The 21462-nt window shown below is 43.2% G+C and overlaps 6 protein-coding genes across 14 annotated transcripts; 3 read left to right on the plus strand and 3 right to left on the minus strand.

Moving 5' to 3' along the window:
* The first annotated feature begins 584 nt into the window (after positions 1-584).
* Positions 585-5412, plus strand: dbo (Kelch-like protein diablo). 4 transcript variants are annotated; one of them, XM_020947565.2, is made up of 6 exons: positions 585-819; positions 1572-2429; positions 2494-3185; positions 3248-3437; positions 3508-3695; positions 3816-5412. In XM_020947565.2, exons 2-6 carry the CDS (start codon positions 1629-1631, stop codon positions 3838-3840), a joined length of 1896 nt encoding a protein of 631 aa, XP_020803224.1. In that variant the 5' UTR covers positions 585-819; positions 1572-1628; the 3' UTR covers positions 3841-5412. The 4 variants fall into 4 exon arrangements, with proteins under 4 accessions (XP_020803224.1, XP_020803222.1, XP_086689980.1 ...); XM_020947563.2 differs by having other exon boundaries at positions 609-819; positions 3508-3926; XM_086833854.1 differs by lacking the exon at positions 585-819 and adding an exon at positions 1190-1213 and having other exon boundaries at positions 3508-3926.
* A 9-nt stretch (positions 5413-5421) lies between these two features.
* Positions 5422-7217, plus strand: LOC110179981 (CDAN1-interacting nuclease 1). Its single transcript, XM_020947571.2, has 3 exons — positions 5422-5857; positions 5944-6429; positions 6506-7217. Exons 1-3 carry the CDS (start codon positions 5610-5612, stop codon positions 6729-6731), a joined length of 960 nt encoding a protein of 319 aa, XP_020803230.2. The 5' UTR covers positions 5422-5609; the 3' UTR covers positions 6732-7217.
* On the minus strand, positions 6955-9376 carry LOC110179982 (transcriptional regulator Simba1). The gene is made up of 3 exons (XM_020947572.2): positions 8818-9376; positions 8271-8429; positions 6955-7669 (listed from the first exon to the last, which is right to left on the minus strand). Exons 2-3 carry the CDS (start codon positions 8412-8414, stop codon positions 7580-7582), a joined length of 234 nt encoding a protein of 77 aa, XP_020803231.1. The 5' UTR covers positions 8415-8429; positions 8818-9376; the 3' UTR covers positions 6955-7579.
* Positions 9377-9571: 195 nt separating this feature from the next.
* On the minus strand, positions 9572-14661 carry Sms (spermine synthase). Of its 4 annotated transcripts, none has more exons than XM_020947569.2 (4): positions 14250-14661; positions 12697-12808; positions 11056-11178; positions 9572-10938 (listed from the first exon to the last, which is right to left on the minus strand). In XM_020947569.2, exons 1-4 carry the CDS (start codon positions 14529-14531, stop codon positions 10355-10357), a joined length of 1101 nt encoding a protein of 366 aa, XP_020803228.2. In that variant the 5' UTR covers positions 14532-14661; the 3' UTR covers positions 9572-10354. The 4 variants fall into 4 exon arrangements, with proteins under 4 accessions (XP_020803228.2, XP_020803229.2, XP_086689982.1 ...); XM_020947570.2 differs by lacking the exon at positions 12697-12808 and adding an exon at positions 11576-11684 and having other exon boundaries at positions 14250-14645; XM_086833856.1 differs by lacking the exon at positions 12697-12808 and having other exon boundaries at positions 14250-14623.
* Positions 14662-15082: 421 nt separating this feature from the next.
* LOC110180002 (uncharacterized) lies at positions 15083-15906 on the minus strand. The gene is made up of 2 exons (XM_020947592.2): positions 15783-15906; positions 15083-15728 (listed from the first exon to the last, which is right to left on the minus strand). Exons 1-2 carry the CDS (start codon positions 15816-15818, stop codon positions 15174-15176), a joined length of 591 nt encoding a protein of 196 aa, XP_020803251.2. The 5' UTR covers positions 15819-15906; the 3' UTR covers positions 15083-15173.
* Positions 15907-16091: 185 nt separating this feature from the next.
* On the plus strand, positions 16092-20074 carry INPP5E (Inositol-3-phosphate synthase). 3 transcript variants are annotated; one of them, XM_020947548.2, is made up of 5 exons: positions 16092-16182; positions 16697-16728; positions 16799-18379; positions 18438-19352; positions 19531-20074. In XM_020947548.2, the coding sequence occupies exons 3-5, from the start codon at positions 17157-17159 to the stop codon at positions 19637-19639; spliced, it is 2247 nt and encodes a 748-aa protein (XP_020803207.2). In that variant the 5' UTR covers positions 16092-16182; positions 16697-16728; positions 16799-17156; the 3' UTR covers positions 19640-20074. The 3 variants fall into 3 exon arrangements, with proteins under 3 accessions (XP_020803207.2, XP_020803206.2, XP_086689979.1); XM_020947547.2 differs by having other exon boundaries at positions 16160-16320; XM_086833853.1 differs by having other exon boundaries at positions 16171-16233.
* The last annotated feature ends 1388 nt before the right edge of the window (positions 20075-21462 follow it).

Genomic DNA, 21462 nt, shown 5'->3' on the forward strand with positions numbered 1-21462 from the left:
TTAGCTTTTTCTAGCGCACTTAAAATGGCTATTAGGCTTAAGTGTGTCTAATATTAATATTTATTTAGTCTATTAAATAAAGAAATGTAATGACACCATTAAGTTATTAAATTAAATAAATGGAATAAAAAATGTTAGCGTATGCCTTTTTAAAAGGAAACTTGAAACAATAATCCATTTTAGACCCGTGCATTATTTGCAACTGAAATCTTTTCCTTTATGTGGCCCAATACCGAAATTGAAAGAATTTTTAATTAAACTGACATTGTATTGACAAAATTGGTCAATGCATAAATACTTTTAATGCAAAAGTAAGCCAAAAATTAATTATTTTTAAATTGAAGATTTCTAAATATCAATGCCTAGCAATATACTTTTTATATGGATTGCGCAGGCACGGAGACTTGCCAGAATATACTTCATGAATGAAAAATAAGTTTCTGCCATTACGAATAGAAAATTACGGGAAAAGGAATGTATTACTTCGCTTTCTTCAAGATATTTCATCAACATTTGTAGTTAATTATTTAATTTTAGTTATTTATTTTTTATGAAACAGAATTTAGTATTTTTTCTGTGCAGAACCTCGTGGTATATTTTGACGGTACAGTTATGGTCACGCTGAATACCTTCGTACCGTGTGTTTCGACTTTTCCAGGCCACAAAAAACCGAGTTTTTCCTGCAAAAAAGTGCATTTGGCGCAAGGAAAATCTTCGATGTGGTCGCCCTAAGCCAGCAGCAAGATTGCATTTTCGAAATTTTCCGCCTGCAGTTGGCCGTGGACGTGCTTTGTATCCGTGGATAACAGAGACGCAAAGGTTGGGACACCTACATCACATCAGCATAAATCTGCCCGAGTGTGTGTGTGTTTTTCCGCGTTAAGGTGGACCTGATTGCTTGTAAAATGAATTGTGTACCTTAATCCGCCCATGTTGGCTTAAAAAACCTCACAATAAATCAGTTTTAAAATAATTACTACATACACGCAAGCTCCTGAAAGTAACCTTGACTACTTTTAATACATACATATTGGTTGTGATTACTTGTGCTTTGCCTATTCTGTGGTTATTGAAATTTAAATTATTATTAAAAGTTAAAAGTTTATACATATAAAGATATATACATTAAAATTTAGCTGTGAATATACCAAATTTACGCCTAATTAGAGGTCCACCCCAAAGGTCTTATGGGTGTTCTTGAGTACAAGTGAATGTGCGTGTGTTACATAGCGTGTCTGTGTGTGGGCGGCACTAAAGTTGGTGGAGGAAAAGGAAATTAATCGAAATTGTTTCTTTTTTTTTTTTTTGCACGAGCGCCTTAAAAGGCGCTCTCATCAACAATTAAACCTTGTGTATATCCAGCTTTACCTTTGCTTATCTTTTCATCCACTTAAATTTTTGTTTCTGCAAAGATTAAATTAATTTTTGCCCTGATTTCCCAATCGGTTTGATTTCATAATTTGGTAATTTTGTTTTCCCTAAATAAATGAATTAAATTCATTGATAATTATCATTTGACTACAATCGAGATGCCATAATTATTGTAACATTTCTACATTTCATCAACACAGATAGACGCCGTGTGGGGTTGGGTTGCTTCCGGCCCGCTGCGCTTAGCAGCGAACAGAATGGGCGACCTGCCGGGCTCCACCGGTGGCGCTGGCGGTGTGGGCGGCGGTGCCGGTGGCGGGAGCGGGGGTCCCACTATCACGGGCGGAACGGGCATTAACTCGACGGTAGGCGGCGGCGGCTCCTCCGGCGGTTCCACAGGCCTCGACCGACCGCCGTCGCCCGCTCGCCTCTCACACACATCAGAGAAGCACCCGAAGGTCACACTCACGGAACTCAACATGCTGCGGCGCCATCGGGAGCTCTGCGACGTCGTGCTCAACGTTGGCGGGCGGAAGATTTTCGCCCATCGAGTAATATTGTCCGCCTGCAGCTCCTACTTTTGTGCCATGTTCACTGGGGAGCTGGAGGAGTCGCGTCAGACAGAGGTCACCATACGAGACATTGACGAGAATGCCATGGAGCTGCTCATTGATTTTTGCTACACCGCCCACATCATTGTCGAGGAGTCGAATGTCCAAACACTCCTGCCAGCCGCCTGCCTGCTGCAATTGGTTGAGATTCAGGACATATGCTGCGAGTTCCTCAAACGTCAGCTGGACCCCACCAACTGTCTGGGCATTCGCGCCTTTGCCGACACACACTCCTGCCGCGAACTCCTGCGTATTGCCGACAAGTTCACGCAGCACAACTTCCAGGAGGTAATGGAGAGCGAGGAGTTCCTGCTGCTGCCCGTTGGCCAGCTGGTGGACATTATCTGCAGCGACGAGCTAAACGTGCGTTCGGAGGAGCAGGTCTTCAATGCAGTCATGTCCTGGCTGAAGTATAATGTCGCTGAGAGGCGGCAGCATCTGGCACAAGTGAGAAGATATTAACTATTATCTAAAATGTAATCATAATTAATGTATAATTGTGTTATTCAAGGTCCTGCAACACGTCCGTCTGCCACTACTCTCTCCGAAGTTCCTTGTCGGCACTGTGGGCTCCGATCTCCTAGTGCGCAGCGACGAGGCCTGCCGGGATCTAGTGGATGAGGCCAAGAACTACCTCCTGCTGCCACAGGAGCGGCCGCTAATGCAGGGCCCACGCACTCGACCCCGCAAACCGACGCGACGCGGAGAAGTGCTGTTCGCCGTAGGCGGATGGTGCTCCGGCGATGCCATCGCCTCTGTGGAGCGATTCGATCCTCAGACCAATGACTGGAAAATGGTTGCGCCAATGAGCAAACGTCGCTGCGGCGTAGGCGTGGCCGTTCTTAATGACTTGCTGTACGCGGTGGGAGGCCACGACGGGCAGAGCTACCTGAACAGCATTGAGCGGTATGACCCACAAACTAATCAATGGTCCTGCGATGTGGCGCCCACCACTTCCTGCCGAACTAGCGTCGGTGTGGCGGTGCTCGATGGCTTCCTGTACGCGGTGGGTGGCCAGGATGGCGTCCAGTGCCTGAATCACGTGGAGCGTTACGATCCCAAGGAGAACAAATGGTCCAAGGTGGCTCCGATGACCACACGTCGCTTGGGTGTGGCCGTGGCCGTCTTGGGTGGCTTCCTCTATGCCATAGGTGGCTCCGATGGGCAGTGTCCGCTAAACACCGTGGAGCGATACGACCCCAGGTTGGTGTGCTATAAATTAACCTTGTTTGAGTCCTTAAATGAAATAATATCTAATTTTACAGACACAACAAATGGGTGGCCGTTAGCCCGATGTCGACGCGGCGTAAGCACCTGGGATGTGCCGTGTTCAACAACTACATTTATGCCGTAGGCGGGCGGGACGATTGCATGGAGCTCTCGTCCGCCGAACGCTACAATCCACTGACCAACACCTGGAGCCCCATCGTGGCCATGACCTCGCGCCGTAGCGGGGTGAGTTGGCCTTCGCCCATTGCTATATGCGTTTAATTTTTAATAACTTATAATATGCATCTCTTTTTAGGTGGGCCTGGCCGTGGTAAATGGGCAGCTATATGCCGTGGGAGGCTTTGATGGGTCGGCCTATCTAAAGACCATTGAAGTGTATGACCCGGAAACGAATCAATGGCGCTTGTGCGGCTGCATGAACTATCGCCGGCTGGGCGGCGGTGTGGGCGTTATGCGGGCACCTCAGACTGAGAACTATATGTGGTGCGAAAGCAGTTTTAAGCATCACTCTATTCCCTCAACCTAATCTCCATTCACTAACCATTCTTGTTGTTTTGTCTTCATCTTTCCATCCCAAAAAAAAACATGCTAACAAATGTCCAGGATACGCAAGGATTCTGTTGTCTGATGGGAGCAGCAGCCGTCGACGTTGCCCTCGCAAACGTTGCCGCCGCCGCATTTCTACTAACAATATATCCACAAGTCGAAGCCAAATCTAATCTCTCCCCGGCGTTGTCTAGAAGTATATAAAATCGGAATGTATTAATTGTTAATTGTTTATTGAGCGCGTTTGTTAGACAAGAAATAGTATTAAAGTCAGCATTGCCCCCTCTTCTGTTCATCCCCATCACACTTCTCATTCTGTACGTATAAGCTTCTACAGCAATTAATTATAGAAAAAAATAATATCTAGATGTTGCTGGCTCTGTATTTCGTGGAAATCACTAGCTCATAACCCATGCCTTCTCTCGAAAAAAACAAACAAAACAAAATCAAATATTAAATATAGAAACGAATTCGATTTATTGTAAATCTTAAAACCATGAGCTCTTGAGTCCAAGTAACAATATTGGTATTAATATAATTAGACATAAGAAATAAGAGAAGAAAGTGCGTCCGAAATTAGATGGTGCAATATTTCGATCGACCAACTCCACTTAATCTAAGACTTTATAGTAACAAGATGAATAACGATTTTTTGCTCTCGAATTTGTCGTACTCGCCGTAGAACTGGTTAAAGAATGCTTGCTTAAGGTAATTTTAATGTGTGAACGTTAGGCATCTTGTTATTATAAGATCTTTGACTCAGTTTTGTATTTATTATTTTAAATTGATCAAATGGCAAATGTCTTCGAAAACAATTAGTATGGTCAGTTTTAGTGAACCCTAATATTACAGGGGTGTTCAGCTTATTAAGCTTAAAACCACGAAGTAAAATATATATATATACTTACAATGAACAACGTTAGGAACTAGCCAAAAAAAAACACATTTCAAAATAGTAAAATTAACAATTAAACCTACAATTTACGCCTTAGACGTAAGTTCAATATATAAGCCTTTACCTTTTAATATTGTTACTCGTAGATGGTAAGCCAGCGCTGAATCTCTCTAAAGAGCAGAGATCCCAACGTTTTATAAATATTAATTATTGTTGAATCCAAGTTTTTGACCCTCGATCTGAACCTATAATATTTTTTTTAGAGGATATACTTCCCACTCATTAAGCAGTCCTTTTTCGTTTGTTGCCTTTTGACAGCTAAACATTTTAACATTATTATTTATTTTCCAAAATATTATTATTATTTATTATACGCTTTTGTATCTCATTTAGTTTATTCTTAGACACTGTTGTTATTAAACCGAGCAAAATGGATGAATGAACTTTGCTTCCAAATGATAAATAAGAATAGCATTTACGAAGAAAAAAAAAAAAAAAAACAAGCTTATTTATATTTTAGTATTAAGTAAATGGTGGAGCACACATTTGCATAAACCCAGACAAATATCCGCATACCACACACTAATAAACAATAACAATTTGTAGTTATATATTGATTGGGAAACCAAAACCAACTTGCATAACGCAAAAAAAAGAGTAGAAAAAAGTGTTAACAAAGTGAAAGTGGATCGTAAACCCGTGCTAGGTATAAGGATATACAAGTAATAACAATAAATATATATCTAAATTAAAATAAAATTGAGTTTAAATGACATTAATAGTATTTATTATTATTACTTATAATTTTCAAATAGTCACCATAGCCGCGCACATCACTAAAACAATCGAGTTATCGATAATAGTGCACAATCGGGTAACAAAATTCAGTCAGCTGTTCATTCTGGCGCTCTTTCCTTTTGTTAAAAGTAATTTTATTTATTTGCCATAAACAAAAAATGTCACGAGCTGGCGGGGATTTGCCGGCGACGAGGAAAATACTGGGCAGTGTGGAGTACATGCGGATTTGCCAGTTCATCAATGGATACCATGGCCTGGCCATTGACTGCGAGTTCGAGCTCCGGAATCGGTTCTTCAAGGAAGTCGAACCTATGGCCCTCACCTGTATCCTGCAGTCGGAGCTTATCAACCGGTCCCGTGGTCAGCACTGGAAGCACGATCAGCGGGGCAAGAAGCTGCTGAAGGCGTAAGAAGAAAATTGATTCCGTTTCTGAGGCTCGCAAAGTTTACTTTGCCATGTCGTTTTTACTAATGTATTTTTCTTATTCTCAGGTACGAGGATCAGAAAGACCTTTATGACAACGATCTACTAATTCAAATGGCCTGTGCCGAGGGAATAAATCCAATTACTGTCTGCCGGACGCTCCTGCAAGAAAAGTATAAGTTGAAGCCCAGATCGCACATCTCACGTATGCTAAAGCATCCGCATCTCATCGAGGACCCACGGTTGGCGGCCAACGTCCAGCAGTGTCTGATAAGTGATAATCAGGAGGGCCCTATTACGGATTTGCGTCGCCGCATTATGGGTGAGGAATACGAATTGAAGCTCAAGCAACTGGCCAAGGAGGCGGGCATACATTTCTACGATGAACAAGATCTCCGGCGCATGGGATATGACAAGACGCCCGACATTAAGATGATACTGCCATTCCTCTACAAAGGCCAAGTGATTAATTGGATCGAGAGCAAGGCAAATTTCGGAGATACCAAAGGGCACAAGTTTAACATTCAACAGCAGCTGCATAGCTACTGTAATCGGTAGGGATTTCATGGAAGAATTAGCTTTACTCTAGAGATTTTTGTCTTGGCTACTAATTAAATCTATTTTTCACAGCTTTGGACCTGGCCTAATCATCTATTGGTTTGGCTATCACGAGGAGACGCCTCACCTGCCGGATAATAACATTGGTATCACAGTACTCGCTGATTTTCCGGCCAAAGACGATTTAGTATTCATGCAGATTAGTCACGGGGAAGGGCCGCTAGCAGAAGCTGCAGCAATAACTGGGAAATATATTGAAACTGATACTTCTGACAATGAATTGAAGAAATCCTCATAATAGCAGGGAACTGATACAAGTTCGGAGACACAGGAAATAGTCCTATATTTCGCTCTAAATAATATTTATTATCACTTGAACGATATGTGCTTTTGTACATGAAATACTAGCCAGTTGTAATCTCATATTTTTAATTATTATTGTTAATAAGAGTATTGGAATGACGGAAGTGCTTTGCATTTAAACTGTAGATTTAAGACAATGCTGCAAAACCAGTTTCTCCTTTTTTTTTTTAACAGTTTTTTCTCTTTTTATTGTATTTATAAATTCTCATGTACATGATTTACTCAATTGTTTATATAGTACAAAAAACATTGGTTTTCTTTCACAAAAATCGTATATAAAACTATAAAATCTTGTAATAATCGTTGTTTCAAAAGGAAAACCAAATCAACTATCAAAAACGGAGCAGAGAGAGTCGTAATTATTGTTGTTGTCTCTTGTCGTTGGATGGGCTAACTAATAAACAAATGTGGAAATGAAAAACATTTTTATGATGCTATGCGGTATAGTTGCTTTGTATTGTGTGGCCATTTCATCGAACAATTGCATACTGTGTTAATTTCAATGTTTTTTTTTTTTTTGAGTAAAACTAAAACCAAAACCAAAAGTCAGCAGTTTGTGTAGACAAAAAATTCAGCTGCGATCCTTGCATTGGCAATTATATCATTATTCGTTTTTTTTTTTTTGCTGTTATCCACCCCTCCCTTCGGCTTGATTGTTGCTGTTCTTGTTCGGGCTGATGTAAACTTATTGTTGCAAAGGTTTCGTACTTGGTAGGCAACTCCGACGATCTCCGTTCAGCTTGATATATGCATTAAAGTGTAAGCGCAGGGCGAGGTCGGCCATCAGACGTCCTTAAGCTCCTCGGGCATGTCGTTCTTGGGATGCTTGTTCTCGAAATGCTGCTTATATGTCTTGGGGTCGGGCATTTGTGACTGAAATTTATAGAGGATTATTTATTAGATTGTATTTTTTGGATCTAGGAAATACCTTAAAAAAAAAACAACTTTTTGTTTGGCTTCAGCATGCATCTTCGACACGCTGCCCTTTGGTTTATAATAGTCTCTTAAACCAGATATAAAAAATATTCAAATTTACCAACCTTAATAAGATATACTAGAGTTACTTATCAAGAATAATCATTAGCTATCCGTTGAGAGCCAATACCTGTGCTTTTCTTAGATTCAGAAAATCAATTCTAGGCATTTAGAGTTTAAAATTAACCTAGATTTCCTATTAATGTAATGCTCTACCTAAAGTCTACTACTACTAGTTTGACAATTAGTAATTATTGTTTATCTGTGCACGGTACGGTTGGTGTAAACAAACGTTTATATTTTACACGCACCAAGGCATATTGAATTAAGTTTACAAGGAGTATTTAAAAGATATGCCTTTCAAAGGAGTATGGAGTTTAGATAGTTGAAAAATGGAACGGGAGAGGGATAAACCAATCTTTTTAATATGCTTTTAGTACTCATTTCAATCGATTTCGATTTTACTATTAAATGGGTAATCTTTGGGCTATCATCTTACCTTGCATACGGCGCAGACATGGACGAGAGCCTTTTGGGCGGCCTTCTTCTGGTCGTTGGCGCTGTGGCCCTGCTGCTTCTTCATCTTGGCCTGCTTCTCGGCGGTCTTCGCCTGCGATTGGATCTTCTGGTGCCCGCGTGCCATGGCTCTTAGTAGTTGCTGTGTAACCAAAACAAAGTGGAAGTTTAAGTGGAATTTGTGCAAAAACCTCATTAATCAACAGTGTTTATTTTTCGCTGTTGTTGTTGTTATTGTTGGGCTTTAAACGGGATTTGCAACAAAGACAAAAGGAAAAGACGACGACGACGACGACGGCAGCTGAAGCGCAGTTACTTTCACCTTCTCGCCCGCACACACCCAAGCACCAACAGCAGCAGCTGCTGGATAGATTATCTTCACAGGAAACGCGTTTTCGATCCACCGCCAATCGTAGAATAGCGAAATCCAAACGTGTCACGATACTGTACAACTACAACATTTCACCCCCGCAAAATGAAAATGTGGCTCTGCGAGCGACCACGTTCTCCCCGTTTTCCACCTTTCTCACCTAATTAAGTCAATTTAGTTGTGGGCGCTAATGCTAAATGCGGATGTTGCAGCCTTGTGGATTTTATTTCGGAACTCGGTGAGCCGAAAGGTTTTTTATTTGATATCCGAAACTATTGACGTTACGCTTAGGAAATTTAATAATTTGTCGAGTTTTGTTTCGCTGCCAGGGTTGTTGTTGAACTCAGTGTGGCCAGCTTAGCTTATTATAGGCAAGGTCTGGCATATTTGAATATGGAAGAGATTATGAAATTTTAATATAGCTTATAATCATAGAAATAGCTTTTTATGAAATATTTATCGATCATATGTGGGCAATCATTTCATCCGTGATTTTTTTTTAAAGGAAAATGGATAAATATTTTATATTTTCCATTTCGTATTATAATAGCAATTAATACATGTTACGTTGGGAGCTAAATTATTTGATTTTATTAATATATTTGTAGCTTTGTGTGGTTTTTTGAATATATATGTTTTAATCATTTCTTTTTTTTATGTTTAACTTTTTTTCTGAGAATCCTTTTATTCGTGGGTTCATTACTGACAAAACAGTGTCTGGGAGAAAAAAAGAAAGTGCGACCGTATTCTGAGTAATAAAATCATCGATTGACGAAAATCAAGCAGAGGGAGGCAATTAATAAACACAAAAGCAATCGGCGCGATATTTAAATGTTTTCATTTATTTACTTGATTGATATTTTAAATTAAATCTTCAGATTGAATAGGTTTCCCAGAGTGAAAACAAGACATTGTATTTCTGCGTACGACTATATATTTACTGTGTAAGAACTCCTGTTTAAAATATTTTGGTATTACTTGTTATTACAGCAATAAAAGATGGTGTTTTCTGCTTCGCTTCGCTCACACTTCCATACACACGTTCTCGATTGAGCCTTTTGCCCCCGCTACAATTCACTCGTTAATGGATATAACTAAACATATTTATGCTCTATAGATAGATATACACGTTATACGAAAATACTACAAATACAATTGGCCAACATGCTATGCCTAGGCTTAATTGAAAATAAACACGGGTATATAAGTTACTTTAGCCTGTCCTTGCTTGAAGGTTGTACTTTTGACTTAATTTTAGCGTTGAAATAAGTGGACGAGAAACGGAACTAGAGCCTAACTTAAACATAAACGAATTGGGTTCAATATTTGGTTTGGTTTTCAATTGTAAGTAACAGCCATTGGAAGTGCGTGTTTTTGGGTTCTCTGTCGCGGATTTCGATGCTGGCGATGTGCTCTCAGTTGCTTCCTTTCTGGGACTACGAAACCAGTGCGTGGTGATAGTGCACTCGCTTCTGCCGACGCTTGGGTCGCGGCTTCAACTGCCCCTTCTCCTGCTCAAGCCTTCCTTCTACTCCAACAGCAACTGCTCCATGGAGAGTGACTGTGTAGGAGTGCAGACAATGGACTGGTTCCCCGATGGCGGCTCTTGATTCCTGACTGATGCTGTGTGATGCTGGTGGTGTGAAAGTGGTGCTGGAAGTAGCTACTGCTGCTGCTGGGTATTCCCGTTGAGCTTGTCAGGCGAAGGTCACCTGGTAGAAGAGCCACTCTTCCATGAACGACGGCACAAAGGCTTTGGTGGTGGTGTACTTCACCTTGGGCCTTAGTAGATCCAATTGCTCCTCAAATAGGCGCAGCTGCACCTTGCAGGTGGAGCCATTGCCGTGAGTCAAATACTTTCCGTCCGGCTTCAGCACCTTGAACGAGTGCTCGAAAATTGTGCGGATAAAGTCCCAAGTCTCGCCAACGGGTGCATCCGTGATGGGGATATCTGTGAGATCCCCAAACACATAGTCGAACTTCCGGCCTTCGGCAATGAATTTTTTCAAATACTCCACGCAGTCGCCAACAATTATCTCGTACTGGTCGGTCTTGCGTTTCTCCAAAACGTCGCCACAAATGACACTGAGGTACTTGTTGCACGCTTGCATCACAATCTCATCAATCTCCAGCATCACCACATGCTTGGGATTCTCCTTAAGTAGCTCATACAGCAGGGCTCCGTCTCCGCCGCCCAGGATGCATATCTCCTTGCCCTCGTAGTTTTCAACACCGCGGCACATCAAAGTCTCGGTGTAGATCAAGTCGGATTCAGCAATGTCTGGAGGTAGGAAAAATATATTGGTTCTTAGCTTTGACCTTTAAAGAGAGACACGACCACCAATCGATTGGCAGCCTTGACACCTCAGGCAAGTCTGTTTCTGTGTGTCCTACTTACTTTGCAGCTCATCCAGCAGCAGCATGTTGCCCAACGTCTTGGAGTGCATGATTTGAATCTTCTGGAAGGGCGACCGCGCCTCGTAGACCACCTGGTCAATGTCGTACTCGATGATGCGCTCATCTGCGAAAGATTTAAATTGGATTAGGGGTTCCTCGGTACCAAGTATAACTAAAAACTTATTACTAGTAGTACTGATTTCCGTTCAATTGTTAGGCAGGACATGCAAAGAAACTACTTGGCTAGACAAAAAGATAACAATCTAAAGGAGAAAGAAACAAAATATATAAAAAAGGACAGGCGGTAGAATCTGAATACTGAACGGCGAATGACTGAAATGATCTATCATGCTGGGTGCGCCACTAGAAGAACTCTGAAAACATCAGCTCGATGGTGCTGCATACGCTCAACGAACGACACACGATCACATTGCGTTCACACACGTTTCAGATGACATACAGCAGTAGCAGTATTATGGGTAATTGCTCTAGTTGCAATACGGATTGAGATTGCCTCTTACCTGACGACGGGAAATACCTGGAGACATCGCCGCGCTTCAGCGTCGGCAGCTTCTGCGACTTGATGCACTTTAGCTTGATCGCCAGGATCTTCTCCAGGCTCTTAGTCTCCTATTATTTTGTATATTTTATTGAACGTATATGTTGTTGTTGTTCGTGGTGGTGGTGTCGAAGGTGTTGTAGAAAGTTCAGGTACCAATTATGAGCGAGCGTAGATACGAGAACGAGGCGGGGCAGGTGACACATGTGCGTTGGGGCGAAAGTATTGGTCAGGTCAATATTTGTACACATTGATTCACATTTCGCGGCAATTTTGTTGCAATTTGGAATCCAGGAGATGGTGGCAGCGGTTGTTCATGATGGTCGATGGAACGGTCGAGTGTCGATTGAATAGATATGAAAATAAAAAATTTATTTCAAACAAAAATAATATCGAATAAGTGAAGAAGGGAAGCTAAAACAGCAGCAATGCCAATTTATCTCTTGGAGATTAAGTGTAGCGGCGAGAGAAGTTAAAAACAGCAATAGTTTACATCTCTTATGCATTTAACTTCTTTATTAATTTATAATTGGGTATCTAAATATTTAATGTTTGTTATTTTTTTTTTATGATATTTGTTTTAGTGTAAAAAGATCATGTTGACATTACTGCTGAGAAAATAGGAAGACCGCCTGAAAGATTGGAGAAACTTGCATGCAGGAACGGGCTAGAGAAGTAATCCTCAACTAGGAGCAATGCCAGGAAGCTAACGTCATGGTCGGTGGGTGTGAGAATGTGCAGAGATTACAAGGCAGGTCGAATTTTGTTGGTGGTCATGACGTTTAAGTGAATTTTTATACAGAGCCCGAGATTCGGCGACCCAGAGGCAGGTGTCCAATTCTTGGTGATGGTCATGATGGTTTTTCTTTTCGTTTTGCGGTGGCGGCAATTGGAAATACTAGTGGACAAACTGCACGGGGTGTTCTAGATTCTGCAGTGGAATTTTTGAAAGAGAATTTCGGTTGTATGTTGAGTGAGTACGAGTAAGTAGATATATATAGTTTGCATATAGAACTAGCAGGAACTAAACGGTATTCTGTTTTTTTATTTTTCATTGTGACTTTGGTAGTAAGTTTGACCAACCTGAGCTAGTCATGTATATGTCGATATATCCGCCGCGCTTAATCGGGGGCAAGTACTTGGACCGATCGCAACCGAATTTCTGCCGCAGAATCAGTTCCACAGTGCGCATGGTCTGCAATGGTAATTTCCATTTCTTACTCAAGTCCTTCAACGGCACGATGAATAAATTAAAATAATGGAAGGATGACCTTCATTCCGGGTAACGGAAACTCTTCGAACGACCCACCCCACTCACACCAGACGAAGACGAAGACGGAGACGACGCCGACGATGACTACGACACAGGCAGCCCGTCCGGCCCAACAAAAACTATTTTTAGTCCAAATACTTGATACTTATGAAAAAGGAAAGTGAATAGCACCAAAAGGGAATATATAGCGCGCCATATAAATATGCATGTGCCGCTTACCGCAAAGTGCAAGCATGTATACGGAGACTTATTGCAAAATGGCAAATAAAAATATACAATAAATTACAATAGAGGGCTTAACCATACACTCGGATTGCGAAATTGCTGAACCCTCGCAGCAAACAGTCGTAAACAGAACATAGAATACCGTTGCCGGCTAGATAAGGAAATTTCCGCGTTTATAAGACAGCAGCGCTCACAATAATAAGATCTTTGCAAATTAAAGCTGCATACAGTACAATGTACATCTAAAATCATATAACAGGTAGTATTCTACAGAGGTACACCTACATTTTTTTTAGATTAATTGTTTTCTTGACTACATAATTTAAATATATATATATTCATTTATTTTTGTGGTCGCAGCTGTTCGTTTTTAATTTTATAGGCACACATAGACAGGTTCTTCACATAGTCGTCTAATGTGAGCAGCCAAACAAGTGACAAAAAAAAAACAAATATTATAAAGAAATTAAAACAAATCAGTCTTTAAACATTTAGATAAATATTTTGAGTAAAGAATTAGCTCCCTAAACTGACTATTTAATGTTTCCAGGCGGGCTTAATAGTTGTTGTATAAGACCTATGCGCCTATGGGCTCATCGGCAATCAATAGATCTCGGAATCGGACCCACGTGCGCCGCCCAAATGCGGAGGAAACTAGACTGCGGACTACAACGGTGGCGTCAAGTTAACCTATCAAAGCCAAGCTGGAGGAGGGGGGTGGGGGGCCTACATACACATGTGTATGTTTGCCGAAGAGGTGTTAGATAATAAAATAAATGCAGGGGGCGACCGCTGACGGGGGCCACTTGAGGCCAAGGACGCTGGGAAGGCCTGGCCTGACCCTGACCAAGTGCCGGTTGGTTTTCTGCACAAAAGGGCGGGTCGAAGTGGAAAGCAGGTCGGTCAAGAGCACGCGACGCACACCCCCGAACACACCGGCATATATTAACACACTCGTGCATCGGCGCGGCGTATAAGTATTTGTGTGTAGGGGGAAAATCAATTTCGCTTGGAGCTAAGGAAAATCCTTTCTCAATTCTGCCGTCAGCGATAACCCGAAAGTTGCGGTACACGGCTGGGATTAGTTGTGGGGGAGGGAAGGGGGATGTTCGATAAATATTAAAATTGTAGTACGTACGTCGAAGGAGATGCCATCCTTGCCGTCGGGCAGGAAGTACTCCACGTTGAGGGTCAGCAGGCCGTGCTGGAAGATCCGGCAGGTAATCACGGTGTCCTTGTTCTCGTGCAGCACCGCAAAGTATCCATTCTCCGGCGACTCCATTGAGTAGGCCAACTCCAGCTGCGGGAAGACGTGCTCTAGCTCGTTGCGCAGGATCTTGGCCACCTCCAAGCGCTGCTTCTCGTCGCTGGTCTTGTCCTTGTCCAGCGTAAAGTCGAAGAGTATTGTCTGAGCCGCCATGTTCGCGTCCGCCGTGAAAACTTTTTTAAAATCCTGAACCGCACCGAAATACAAGAGATGTGAGTTCTGCCCACCGATGCACAATCGATTTCGCTATCGGACCGCGATAAAGCTAGTGTGGCTGTCATCTACTTAGAAATTTAAAAATGTCGTTCCCACTATATTCAAGCTTTCAAATTCGCATGAAAATCACGGAGTTTTCAAAAATTCTGAATAATACGAGACACTAAATTTATTACCTACGGTACCCATTAAAATCAAAGCCCAATTAGAATATTATAAAATGGTAAAATTTTATTGAACACACGATACACAATTGCTTTCATCTTTTAATTTATTTTTGTGTCTGTTGGAAAAAAACGTTTAACAAAATTAAATATGGTCTGTAGGACTGCAATCAAGCGTTTTAAATGACAAAAATAGCATATGACAGGAATTGCTTCAGTTTTGCAAACCTCTTATCGGAACAAAACCTATTATTGAATATTTAATACATGTTTAAATGTTTCGTAGCCTTGATCCCCAGAACCACTGATAACAATTTTGGGGCATTGGGTTAAGAATAAAGTTCAGAGACCTTTTCTATTTTCATTTGAATCCAGCTTTTAAAGCAAATATTTTTAACAAGTTGAAGACCAAGGCTTAGTATCTATTTTTAAAGTTAAGGAACCTTTCGATTAGGGGTTCATTTTCTATAAACTTGTTAGCATTTATTAACTCATCTATTACGCCAAAGAGCTCGTTCTCCCGAGCTATGGTTGCCGGAGTCAACTTGGCCTTCATCTGTGTAGCGCCCTCAACGAACCTTTTGTGAAGCTTTTCATCATCCTCGGCAAACTCATGGGCTACTACGAATAGACCCAGCATGCTCATTCCAATCATGTTAGCTTCAGGCGAGGAAGGAATTAACAGGCCCTGTACATTTGTAAAGGCTTCCTGCAAACTCTGGACATGCTCGAACTTTTCTTGGGCAGAGCCTCGCTGACGGAGCTCTCTTCCACGGTTCACATATGCCTGGAGGGCTGCCGATGCGCGTCCACGTTCCTCTGTCGGCACATTATCAACGACCGCCTGCACAAAGTTAACTGTGATGGTCAGCATATTGTCAAACTGGATGCCTCGAAGAGTATCGAAATATTCGAAAAATTGGGCGATGATCCTGTTTTGCGGTTGAACCGGACTAGCACTGGCCAGGCACTGTGGTTTTCTTAGTTATTAGAACGCACAATTATAAATTAACAACAACATTACCAAAGTGGCTAGCGAAATGAGGAGCAGGCAGCGCATCTTTACCCAATGTTTTAATTCGAATCTATTTTGGCGAACCGCTATCCGTGCTTTTATAGGCGACGGTCTATCAGGGAATGGTCTTATCACCGATCTACCAATATTATGAAGGAAGGAACATTAAAATTTGCAAATAGTATAGAGGGATAGGTATGACCAGAAGAGTCGATATATCTGTCTATCAGGGGCATATTTAATTTTGTGTATTAAAGTATATTATTTTTATAAAGAAAATTCTAAATGTAACGGAAATAGTAGCCGGTTTAATTTCAAAAGGATGTGTAAAGAAAGAAAATCGATTGCCAAATCGGAAAATCGATTACGATAGCTATAGAAGCTTCAATAAATCGATGGTTTCATCGAGGTTCGTCCATCTCTATTAAATTATTATTTCCAAAGGCAATCGTTTTTCGCGGTAAACAACTCTCGAAGGTGCTCGGCACCGATTTAAATTACATAAATCGCGTACATGAGGGCAGCATAGAGGCAGCGGCGCCAGCAGGTACAGTGCGCGACGGGCGGGGAGTAACCCCAGACGCGGAATCTGTTCGCACCTGAACCTGAACTTGAATGTCGCATGTTGTTGCTGCTTTTATGCTAGACGTAGGCCAACAAACAACAACAAGGCTGATGGCGGCAACAATGGGCTGCTAATTATAAATCTCTCGATCCCAGAGAATCGGTAGACGGGTGCTCACTCAGTGCTGTCGTTGTCTTTGGTGATGTGTGGGCGCCGCAGCATGCCAATGTTGTTACGTCGTCGTCGCCACGCCACCCTTCGTCCGAGAGCCACCCCCAAAGTGGCGGCAGTAACAATACGTTCGCGGGGGTGTCACCACAGTTATTGCCAAGTGTATTGATTTTTTGAATCCTTTCAGCTCCTGGCTCCAGGATCCCCAGGCGACTGCAGGTGAGCAAAGTGAAGTATACCCTTGGGCCAGCCACTGGGCTAACTGTTTGCATTCATTAAAAACTTGCAGGGCCGGGCACGCACGCAATCCTTGCCAGCAGGCGGCAGCACACCAATTAGCCAGATTTCTCGAGTACGTCATCGCCGGGCCCGAAATAATTTGCATAGCGGCGGCAAGCCAAGAGCAGGCCGGAGAGCAAAGTCGCATTTGCATTGTTCGATGACGTGCGGCACAACTATTAATACGGAGGCCGAGAATCACATCAACAAAAGGCACGGGCACGGGCACAGGCACAATGAATTCAGCTCGCGAGATCCGCCAGATAGCAGAAATTAACTTAACAAAGGCTGGTGCCAGCGCGTGATGTCCGGTTAGCACCTTTAATTTGGTTACATTTTGGATTGGACTGATTAGAAGCAACGCCAGCATGCAGCACAGCACGGCGGGCAGCGAGGAGCGAATAACCAGCACCACCAGCAGCCCACGATCCGGCCACAAGTCCGCTGGCTCCCTGTTCGGTTTGCTGAGCAAGCGGCCCAGCAAGGTAGAGCCGCATCCCGTGACCCCCGAATCGCCAAGATCGCAGCAGAGACCCGTTTCTGCCTGCGGTCAGTATGACGTCAGCTTTGCCAAGTGCAATGCTGAGTCTTCGGGAAACCACCTGAACAACAACAGCAGCAGCAACCATAAGAGCCAAACTCTGCCGCTGGAAAAGTCGCACAGCGGATTGATCAGCTTCCACCGGCGGACAAAGCCGCCTGCCTCGAAGAGCAAGAATCACTCTCATCGCCACAGCACCGATGCAGGCTCCCAAAGTGATGGCGGTGCTGATGTGGTCATGCGACGCAAATCGCCCAAGCATCGGTCGCCGAACCACAACAGGTTTAGCCACCAGTTCAGCCTGTGTTGCAAGGCGGAAAAGAAGCCACTGACGCCACCAGTCACTGTGCGCTATAACTCCATACCGGATGGCAACAGCGTTCTGAGACGAGATAATCTCTCCTTAAGCTGGAGCATGGTGGACAACAACTCGGTGTCGCTGCATTCCAGCGAGGGATCTTCGCAGCGGCCGCGGCCATCAAGCGAGTGCGCAAGTGCCCCCGAGTCACCGGTGGCCAGTAAAACGTTCTTTGCGCAGTGTAGCAGTGCTGCCGCCAATGCCTCAGTGACCAGGAGCGAGAGCCTTCAGCATCGGTCACCTATCAGACCCATCGCCGTGTCCGCCTGTCGTTCTCGACTGCGGCTTAAGCTTTTTCCACCCGGTCAGGAACTGCCGCCCTTGCACGCCGCTGAGGAGCCGGGGGATATAAAGAGAGCTACCACGCCACAGCACATGTCCTCGCCCAATATTGCCACCCAACCCGATGGAATCGAACCGATGCAGGACCAGGCCGGGGTGCGTTTCATGTCCCACGAGAACATGACCCTTCAACGACAAGGATCGGGCTCAAATCTGGCCCGACAGACCCTGATGGCGGCGCATGCCTTGAACCTTATCCCAGCGGAGAAGGCAAGGGAACGGAGCTTCCTAGATGGCAGGCTGGGATCTACCTCGCTGCTCGGTCCCAGCGAACTGAGCCGCGTGCTGCCCCAGAAGGAGGTCACTATCTTCGTGGGCACATGGAACATGAACGGACACAGTCCACCCAAGTAAGTCTTAACAATCATATTCCGACTTGGATTACTAATAATAAATTATTTATTACAGGCAGCTGAACGATTTTGTGCTGCCGCCAAATGTCGAGCATGTTCCTGACATAGTGGTGATGGGAACCCAGGAGTCCAGCCCGGATCGTTTCGAGTGGGAAGTCATGATACAGGAGACACTAGGACCGTCGCACGTGCTCTTTCACTCAACGACACTGGGCACCCTCCACCTGGCTGTGTACATGAGGCGGGATCTCATCTGGTATTGCTCGGCGCCGGAGGATGCCTCGATGTCGGTGCGCACGGGATCAGCTTTTCGTACAAAGGGAGCGGTTGCCATATCCTTTTGCCTTTTTGGCACTTCCATGCTGTTTGTGACCTCGCATTTGACAGCGCACCAGCAGAAGGTGAAAGAGCGAGTATCGGACGTGAAGCGGATTATTAATGCCTTGGATCTGCCTCGGAATCTGCCAAATTTGCGGCACAAGAATAAGGATGTAACGCAGAACTTTGATAATGTTTTCTGGTGCGGAGATTTAAACTTCCGGCTGAGTGAGCCACGAGAGAAGCTGCTAGAGTGGATACAGAATACCAAGTTCCCGCTGCCATCGCACCTACCACACGGCTACATGCACACGGATCAGTTGTCTTCCGTGCTGGCCGATGGAGCCGCCTTCCGTGGATTCATGGAGGCGAACATTACATTTCCACCCACGTACAAGTATGATCCGGGCAGCCAGAACTTTGACACCTCGTCTAAGCAGCGTGCACCCGCCTATACGGACCGCATCCTCTACAAGTATCGCCAGATGCAGGGCCTTGTCATCCGTCGTCAAACCCTTGTTCCGGGAGTGTCTACGCCAACGCAACCCTATGTCCAGTGTCTGCTTTACGACTCGGTACCGTCGATAACCACCTCGGACCACAAGCCGGTTTGGGCGCTCTTCCGAACCCTCATTCGGGCCGGAACCGATGCGTAAGCCATATCATTATTATAAATATAGATAATCTGCCAATAATAGCAATGTTTTGGTTCTGTTTAATCAAAAAGTTTTTTCTATCGATAATTCAATAAGTGTTAAAAGTAACAGTTAAGAGATTGCTTTCAAATAATACTATAATAATACTTATTCATTTTAATTATTTATTTATAGAATACCCCTGGCTGCTGGCCTGTTCAGCCGTGACATTTACCTAGAGGGAATGCGACGACGCTTGAATAACCAATACAGCGGTGCCTCGGCCGTTTGTGTGCTGCAGTAAGCCAAGGAGAAGCTAAGCCAAGCTGGGAAGAGTGGTTCTTACCCAACCCTCAGTGGAATCTGTTTAGTCATTTACTGGAATCTCAAAGTGCTAGTCAAAGCTTGCCAACGGTTGTGCGACGCCTTTGTATTACCCCGATTAGATTGTTACCTAGCGCGCTGTCGGATGCCGAAAAAACGTGTTACCCCGCAATGCTGAGGTAGTTCGTAGGCGCTGCCTTTCGCCTTGAGGCCTTAGTCGTAATACGTTCCTTGTGAGATTATTGAATGCATATACTCAAGCAGCAATTCTGTACCTCTACTCAAAAGCACAAGCTTAGTCCGTAGTTATGAATAAATCTGTTAGCTGAAACTAGTCAAATATTGAAGTGAAATTGAGGAAAGAATACTTTGAATATGTAATCTAAACTAGCAGTAAATACACTATACAAATCTAGCGAAGAAGCCTTATTACTTGTTGAATACCCTTATACTTATTGTAAGCTTTATGTTATCTATTTATTATTTAGTTTGTACGAAAGTTATTGTTGGATTATCTATAACGAAGTTGTTTATTTTTATAATTTCCGAAACCAAATGAATTTTTAATTTGTTTTAAGCTGGCTTTAAGTTTTTGTTTACTCATGTTAAACGATTAAACGGCTGAGTTATCCGTTCCCCTACATATATAAGTACCAAAAATTGCGATGGGGCGCACTCGACAAAAACAAAAGCTCGTATCCCCTTATTCTGCTGGTCGTGGGTAACGCCACCCGTTTATACCCCGAAAATGCGCCAAAAACGACCGGAAAGGCCAACACCACCATTTTCCCCTTTTTCCCGCAGACACACACACGCAAATATGTTAAACTTTTGACCAATTTCAACTTGAGTTGGTTGCCATCGGACACACTCCGGGGCAGCAATTTATTGGATGGCGATTGGATAGCGCTTGATGGTCCTGCTGCAGTGGCACCGCCACTTGTGCACCATACAAGTGGCCTCGCGGTCTCCTACCACTTCCTTTCCCCAACCCACTTCGAATGCAACTCCGACCTAGCCGAGCTGCTGGCCATTTGTGGTTACGGACAGATGCGTGTGTGAGAGCTCGGAACGAGGGCTGATCGATGAGTATTTTATAAGCTATATAATTGGGAATTTTTAAGGTATTTAAGGTGTTTGTACGCCCTTAAGTCACTTATGTTAAAAAAAAGAAGTAACGTCTGCTTTTATTTGATTCACCTCTACAAGTTTTAATTTTTATACCCTTGCAGGGTATTGTAATTTCAGTCAGAAGTTTGCAACGCAGTGAAGGGGGCACCTCCGACCATATAGTATATATATATTCTTGATCAGGATCAGCAGCCGAGTCGATCTAGCCATGTCCTCCTGTCCGTCTGTCCATCTGTCCGTCTGTCCGTTTCTTCGCAAACTAGTCTTACAGTTTTGAAACTATCTGAATGAGTAGTTAGCCTTCTATATGCTCTCACTCGTATATATGTCGGAACGGGCCAGATCGGACGACTATATCATATAGCTGCCATAGAAATGATGGGATAATTTTTACAAAAAAAATTATAACATTTTCAGTTTTCAACAGAATTTCATCAAATTTGAGATATAGCCATTTTATTATACTCTGTAAAATTTTTTAAAAATCGGACTACTATATCATATAGCTCCCATAGGAACGATCGAGAAATTAATACAATTAAATTTATAACTTTTACAGTTTTCAACTGATTTTCATCAAATTTAAGGTTTAGCCATTTTATATTAGTCTTAAACTTTGGGTCAAATTTCATGAAAATCAGACGACTATATCATATAGGTGCCATACAAACG

This window comes from Drosophila serrata, unplaced genomic scaffold (genome assembly GCF_035046125.1).
Source record: "Drosophila serrata isolate PLE 108 unplaced genomic scaffold, ASM3504612v1 contig_272, whole genome shotgun sequence".
Taxonomy (NCBI): Eukaryota; Metazoa; Arthropoda; class Insecta; order Diptera; family Drosophilidae; genus Drosophila; species Drosophila serrata.

Bases quoted from the DNA above. Each gene is read 5' to 3' on its own strand.
- dbo (XM_020947563.2), top strand. From the start codon at position 1,629: ATGGGCGACCTGCCGGGCTCCACCGGTGGCGCTGGCGGTGTGGGCGGC. The intron at 3,186-3,247 runs GTTGGTGTGCTA...CTAATTTTACAG, and splicing joins GTGGAGCGATACGACCCCAG to ACACAACAAATGGGTGGCCG. The intron at 3,438-3,507 runs GTGAGTTGGCCT...ATCTCTTTTTAG, and splicing joins TGACCTCGCGCCGTAGCGGG to GTGGGCCTGGCCGTGGTAAA.
- LOC110179981 (XM_020947571.2), top strand. From the start codon at position 5,610: ATGTCACGAGCTGGCGGGGATTTGCCGGCGACGAGGAAAATACTGGGC. The intron at 5,858-5,943 runs GTAAGAAGAAAA...TCTTATTCTCAG, and splicing joins GGCAAGAAGCTGCTGAAGGC to GTACGAGGATCAGAAAGACC. The intron at 6,430-6,505 runs GTAGGGATTTCA...TATTTTTCACAG, and splicing joins CTGCATAGCTACTGTAATCG to CTTTGGACCTGGCCTAATCA.
- LOC110179982 (XM_020947572.2), bottom strand. From the start codon at position 8,414: ATGGCACGCGGGCACCAGAAGATCCAATCGCAGGCGAAGACCGCCGAG. The intron at 7,670-8,270 runs GTAAGATGATAG...TATAAATTTCAG, and splicing joins ATGTCTGCGCCGTATGCAAG to TCACAAATGCCCGACCCCAA.
- Sms (XM_020947569.2), bottom strand. From the start codon at position 14,531: ATGGCGGCTCAGACAATACTCTTCGACTTTACGCTGGACAAGGACAAG. The intron at 12,809-14,249 runs GTACGTACTACA...TTACCATTGCAG, and splicing joins AGGATGGCATCTCCTTCGAC to ACCATGCGCACTGTGGAACT. The intron at 10,939-11,055 runs GTAAGTAGGACA...TCCTACCTCCAG, and splicing joins GCTGCTGGATGAGCTGCAAA to ACATTGCTGAATCCGACTTG.
- LOC110180002 (XM_020947592.2), bottom strand. From the start codon at position 15,818: ATGCGCTGCCTGCTCCTCATTTCGCTAGCCACTTTG. The intron at 15,729-15,782 runs GTAATGTTGTTG...AGAAAACCACAG, and splicing joins TCATTTCGCTAGCCACTTTG to TGCCTGGCCAGTGCTAGTCC.
- INPP5E (XM_020947548.2), top strand. From the start codon at position 17,157: ATGCAGCACAGCACGGCGGGCAGCGAGGAGCGAATAACCAGCACCACC. The intron at 18,380-18,437 runs GTAAGTCTTAAC...TATTTATTACAG, and splicing joins AACGGACACAGTCCACCCAA to GCAGCTGAACGATTTTGTGC. The intron at 19,353-19,530 runs GTAAGCCATATC...ATTTATTTATAG, and splicing joins ATTCGGGCCGGAACCGATGC to AATACCCCTGGCTGCTGGCC.